The sequence below is a fragment of the Micromesistius poutassou genome (genome assembly GCF_964030765.1).
Source record: "Micromesistius poutassou genome assembly, chromosome: 19".
Classification (NCBI taxonomy): Eukaryota; Metazoa; Chordata; class Actinopteri; order Gadiformes; family Gadidae; genus Micromesistius; species Micromesistius poutassou.
In genome coordinates this window covers 4,727,878-4,734,544 of record NC_140289.1, presented here as the reverse complement: position 1 = coordinate 4,734,544, position 6,667 = coordinate 4,727,878, and the positions used below count along the sequence as shown (strand labels likewise).

The 6,667-nt window shown below is 44.2% G+C and overlaps 1 protein-coding gene across 2 annotated transcripts in view; it reads left to right on the top strand.

Annotated features, from left to right (window-relative positions):
- ehd3 (EH-domain containing 3) overlaps nt 1–6,667 on the top strand; it is a 15,907-nt gene extending 9,240 nt beyond the window's left edge. For both annotated transcript variants that reach the window (XM_084484025.1, XM_084484026.1), the window contains exons 5-9: nt 453–594; nt 681–780; nt 1,262–1,432; nt 3,079–3,243; nt 3,667–6,667. In XM_084484025.1, the coding sequence (XP_084340151.1) occupies nt 453–594; nt 681–780; nt 1,262–1,432; nt 3,079–3,243; nt 3,667–4,194 (1,106 nt within the window). In that variant the 3' untranslated portion in view covers nt 4,195–6,667. The remainder of the gene's footprint in view (nt 1–452; nt 595–680; nt 781–1,261; nt 1,433–3,078; nt 3,244–3,666) is intronic.

Genomic DNA, 6,667 nt, shown 5'->3' with positions numbered 1-6,667 from the left:
TAATCTCTTAACCATTGCATAAATCCCTACTGTACCACTACTACCTCTACCACTACTGCTGCTGCTGCTCCTACTACTGTACTACCGCTCCGTCCATCTGACTGTACTGGTGCCTTTGTGGTGCCTTTAATACACTAACTCCTCCATTCAATCATCATTTTTTGGTCGTCATCTGTGGAAGGTCTCCAGGTAAGAGTGAAAACCTGTTTGGACACGTACAGTAATCTATTGGGAAACTACACTACCCATAAATCACAATCACACACAAAACTTCTACTACAAAGCTGTACCTTAAGTCAAACGATTTAATCTATCTAGGATCAGTTTATCATAATTTTAGACTGTTTTTATGCAATAGATTTAGTGCTCTGACCTCATGGAGACATTTGATGATTTTATAAAAGAACGTGCGCTGATTAATATGTTAATGTGTTATTTGCAACCTCTCTCAGGTTATGACTTTGCTGCGGTGCTGGAGTGGTTCGCTGAGCGTGTGGACCGGATCATACTGCTGTTCGACGCCCATAAGCTGGACATCTCGGACGAGTTCTCGGACGTGATCAAGGCCCTGAAGAACCACGAGGACAAGATCAGGTACAGGCCTGGTAGGAACCTTGCAAAGCACACCGGGGGGAAGGACTTAGGCATGATAAATTATGCTGTACCTTGACTCTACTAAGGGTGGTGTTGAACAAGGCTGACCAGATAGAGACCCAGCAGCTGATGAGGGTGTATGGCGCCCTGATGTGGTCCCTGGGGAAAATCGTCAACACGCCAGAGGTATCAAATAATGTCATTTTGAAGTTTGGTTAAAGAGAGAAATGTCAAAAATGTGTTGATAAATGTGTTGATTATATGCATATATACATCCACATATATTAATGGGTGACTGTTTCTCTTTCAATTGTTGTCGTTTATCTCTGTCTCTGTCTCTCTATCTCTGACACTCTGACTCTCGGTCATTAATCAGTTAAATTCAATTGAAAAAATGGCTTTATCGCCATGGTAAAAAACATTGTCATTGCCAAGGAGTTAAAAAATTGAACAAAGGCAAAATAACAAAGTAGTACTACTAAAAGTTAAAGTCGAAAAAAAACTAAGTGAAACTCAATGATCAGTATAAGAACAGTCAGACAATATGGAACGGTACAATCAATCAGCCACCCCACCATCTCCATAGGCCTTATTGACAGAAAAATGTAGCTGCACAATATAACATGTTGTAACTGTGTTCTCTCTGTCCATCTCCCTCTCTCTGCAGGTGATCCGGGTCTACATCGGGTCCTTCTGGTCCCACCCGCTGCTCATCCCCGACAACAGGAAGCTGTTTGAGGCGGAGGAGCAGGACCTGTTCAAGGACATCCAGTCCCTCCCCAGGAACGCCGCACTCAGGAAGCTCAACGACCTCATCAAGAGGGCGCGGCTCGCCAAGGTATGACCACGGCTAGCCGCGCACACATGCATGCACACACACACACACACACACACTAGTACACATACACGGACATGCACGCAGGCACACACACACGCATACACACACACACACACACACACAGACACGCATGCACGGATACACATGCACAAACACACACACATGTATGCACGCACACACACACACACACACACACACACACACACACACACACACATACACACGTATACAAGAAAAGGCTATGTGACTGATCAGTGTGCCGTGAGGTTTTAATTGGTTCGGAGGGCTAGGTGATCATCCAGGCTGTGTTATGCGTCACAAATTTTGATCATGCATGATTGAAATGACATAATTTCTCCAAAATCTCACACCCAAGTACACTACTGCGGGAGGGGTTAAAACATGACACCACCACAACCCCCTGCCATTTTCATTTTCAAATTGTACTGTTTTTTTTCTGGAATGTTTCATCAAGCTTAAATACGACAAAAAACGCCAGCTAGATCTTATTTACGAACCATCAGCCAACAAACATTGGTTTTCACAGACATTACCATGGCTTGTGAATACGTAAAATACTATTCTCTATGTGAAACAGTTTGGTTGTGCGCATGTGGTACTGGTCATTGAGTTTCTCGCTGTCAGGCGAAACCTGTCAGCTTATTGGCTTGGACGTTTTTTTTTTTCCTTTTCTCCCACGTAGGTGTGTCCCTTCTGCTGTCAGACACTGTTACACCCAGGGTGGGAACACACTGCCAGAGCTAAATGACTGACTTACATATTGTGCACGGTCAGTCAAATGTCCACACTATGGATCTGGAATTGGCCCATGGCTTGGTCCATTGCTTGCCAATAGATGTTGCTTTTGGATGTGTGACATTTACAGGACTCACAGAATCACTGGTGAATCATGACTTTGACTTTGCGATTGCACAATTTCAAAGTCAAAGTCATTGCTTCTTTTATAGGCTTAGCATCAGGAGATGATATTTACTTTATTCATCTAACTGTTAAGGCATGTCGTAAATATCTGACCGGTTCAGCACTTTGAGGCTCTAACTGCGATTAAGAGCTATACAAATACAATTGAATCGGATTGAATTGTAGGCAAGGCGACGCCCCAGAACAACAAGAAAATTTTATCTTGAAACCCCAGGGACACAAAATGGCGCCATCCCACTTGATCCCACTGACGGGATGGGTGGGAAAACCAAATGCTGTTTCCCATTCCATCCATCGTCTATTATCCCTCCATCGTCCCTGACCGACCCCGCTGTCAACCTTGACACAACGCATTCCCGCCTCTCCCCCTTCCCCCTCCCCCTTCCCCCTCCTCGGGGAGCTCATAGAGCATCCACTTATTGAGTTTGACAAGTGAGGTTGTTCGCCTCTAAGTGGATTATCTCCGGTTTCCTGTTTGGAGAGGAAGTCTATTTTTTTTTTTTTAAGGAAAGACTGAACTTCCAACTGTAATTTTATGAAACAAGGCACCAACCAAACAACGTGCGCACACACACGCACACGCACACACACACACACACACACACACACACACACACACACACACACACACACACACACAAAAACAGAGCTGTCGCCTGCTTATTAAGGTAGCAGAATGTTGAGTATGTTTTCTTTGTGCGCAGGTTCATGCGTATATCATCAGCTCGCTGAAGAAAGAGATGCCCACTGTGTTCGGGAAGGACAACAAGAAGAAAGAGCTGATCGCAAGTCTGGGAGATATTTACGTCCGCATAGAGAGAGAGCACCAGATCTCCCCCGGAGACTTCCCCAACCTCAAGAGGATGCAGGTAAGCCGGTGCAGCGGTCATCACAGAGAGTATACAGGCTTCCCCCAGCGGGCAGAAGGTGGTTTGGGTAGGATTTTGTTGTCAAGTGAAACCTTGCTACGGTTGATTGTAATGCATCCGTGTAAGTTTTGCTCTTACATGTTTTTGGGCAAAAAGGAACAAACGAAACAAACAAAAAACACCTAGTGCATGAGTCCATTAATACAATTGTTTTTGGTGTTTTTTTGTCACCAATTTGCTTGACTCAAGACACAAAGTTCTGCCCTTTGTACACATGTGAACGGGAACGTATGAGTGAAGTGACTGAATCACATTATGGTCACATTATGCTGACTAGAAGTGACATTTGTTTGACTTTTGTTTCCCTCCTCCTCCTCCTCCTCCTCTTCCTCCTTCTCCGCCTTCCCCCCAACCCCCCCCCAGGACCAGCTGCAGTCCCAGGACCTGACCAAGTTCCCGCCCCTGAAGGGCAAGCTGCTGGAGGCGGTGGACGACATGCTGACCAACGACATCGCTGGCCTCATGGTCCTGGTGCGGCAGGAGGAGAACCTGCGGCCCAACGCCGCCGTGAAGGGCGGGGCCTTCACCAACACCCTGAACGGGCCCTTCGGCTACGGCTACGGCGAGGGCGCCGGCGAGGGCATCGACGAGGCGGATTGGGTGGTGGCGCGCGACAAGCCCGCCTACGACGAGATCTTCTACACGCTGTCGCCGGTCAACGGAAAGGTGACCGGGGCCAACGTCAAGCGGGAGATGGTGAAGTCCAAGCTGCCCAACACGGTGCTGGGAAAGATCTGGAAGCTGGCCGACATAGACAAGGACGGCATGCTGGACGATGAGGAGTTTGCACTGGCCAATCACCTGATCAAGGTGAAGCTGGAGGGACACGAGCTGCCGGCTGAGCTGCCCGCCCACCTCATCCCCCCCTCCAAGAGGAAACTAGTGGAGTAGGTGATGAGTGACACGCCCCCCGATCGCAACACACACTTGTCAACACACACGCACACACACACACACACACACAGACACACACATACACATACACAGATACACACAAGCATACATATACACATTCATATATATATACACAGTATATATATAACCCCTTTAATGAGAAATGTAATGCATTGGAAGAATCTGAAAATAACATCTGGATTTCATCTCACCGCTGACAAACCCCTGAATGAAGCACATGCTCCCATGAAGAACATGTCAGAACTTTCCTTTAGCAGGACCTTTCCACTAAAGACGCTCCGCCGTACAAACCGAACAAACTTCTCTTCATCTCTCTGGCTTCGTAGCACCGTGAATCTGTTTCTTTCCTTTCCGAGGGAAAATGGTTAACGTATCTTCACATGTCTGCAAGCTTTGGCAGAACAACACATAACTCAGCACATAACTCAACCGATACTATAACTTACAAATGCTCCTAATATTTTGAAATGCATTTTGAAATGCATTTCGAAAAAACGGTTAACGTGATAACTTTCTCTAATAACCCTGAGGGAAGAACAGTACTAATTATACTAATTATTCGGTTAAGGGAAGGGGGAGATCAGGCATGGCTTGGTTTGATCAACCAACAAACAGCAACACTGAAGATAAAATAAAACACTGGAGTACATCAACATTAAACAGACAAAAGGAGAGGATAGGGGAAACACAATATGTACACCATAAGAGGAAGAGAAGATAACATTCTGTGTGTAACAATGGCGACGTTGACAGCTGATAAGAGCCTTTTTACCGTCCTACAATGACAGAGGCCATGTTGTGAGTGAGGACGCTAATTATGGGCCTGCTCTTTTTATGAACCAGGGCATGGGTAGTAGACAAAAGCAGGTGAAGATATCTAACTCCATTGAAAGAAGCAGTCTTTAATAAATGTTGTGAGTGACACCTGTGTCTACATTTCGGCGACACCTCTGTGAAAAGGGTCTATTTCATTAACACACCTAAATGACTTGATCTGAACCAGGAAACTCAATATTTGTCTACAATGACCCAGGTCTGTTCAGAAGGAAGCGGTTATACAGTGCCGCCCTTTTGATCAAGTTCAGGGACTCATGTAGAACTGAGAGCAGTATTAGTATTGCGTCATCGTGCCACACACAGGTCTCCGTCAACAGTGTCAAAAGTGACATGTATACAATGATTTGAAGTGGTTTTGACTAGGAAGCTTTTCTTTGAAGAGAGCAACAGAAAAGCTGGGAATAAAAAATGACGCGCTTATGTTTAGGATAAATAACAAAATCAATTATTTAGCTTAGTTTTACACGAGAATTTGTTTATATTTTATTTTACAAGACTGTCTATATCCACAGTTATTATAATATCATGATTCGTTGTTAACTGACACTTATAGCGAGAGTGGAAATGTAACGAGTGCTGAGAGACGCAAGTGCCGATATTATGATGCCAGTGTATGGGCTTTGGGTATTGGTAAAAAAAAGAATGCAAAGAAAGTGATTCTGATTTCTTATTCAGTAGCATATGGGTGTAGCTAGTTCTGACCTTCCATCTCAAACATGCAAATGTGCTGAGCAGAATTTTGCTTGGTTCTGTATCTCATTATGGCCTATACATTGGGTTGAGATATCTGATGTACCCCATGGGGGATTGTATTGTGCTCCCTGTTGTCAAGTGTTGATGCTGTATCTGACATCTGTATGTCACACTTTAAATCCTACAGCAGGGAGCACCAGAAAAGAGTGTAACCATACCGCCAACCTAAAGCATATTACTATTACCTGCAATAAATGGTTAAATCGATGACATGAGTGATTCCTGACAGAACTGAGTAAATGAGCAAGATGTGTTTAAAAAAAACGGTTGTAATGGATTGAGTGGGTGTATTGTATAGTTGCAGTACTGACTGATCATCACAATGTTTTTGGACTCTGAAATGGTGAAGAATTGATTGTCCTTATATGGTGTCTTTGGAAAAAAGTAAGCCTACTAAAAACCTGTTACAAGTTGGACTAAAAACAGGCAAATTAACGAACAAACAAATGTGGTAAATCTTCGTTAAACACTGGAGTAGGACTGAATATCAGTGTTGTGTGTTGATACTGTGACGATGGTTGGTGAACTTCTCGTTGATCTTGTGTGGGAATCATACATTGCAAACATCTACAGCCCTGTGTTGGCCAAACCTACAGCAGAATATCAGTGTGTAAACTAGTCGACCACATGCATTAGTGTCATTAGGTGTTACATGTATGTTGTTTGTTTGCAGAGTCTTAAGTGTTGCATGTACTGATTTCCAAGTGTTGTAACATGCTACACCATCCGTTATCAGCAATCATATGAAAGGAACTGTCTCAACCGCTCTACATTGCTTATATGGCCAAAATGCCACAATGCACAAATATATTGTTTGTATTCATCATCACTACAATAAAAACACTAATTCTAAACATTT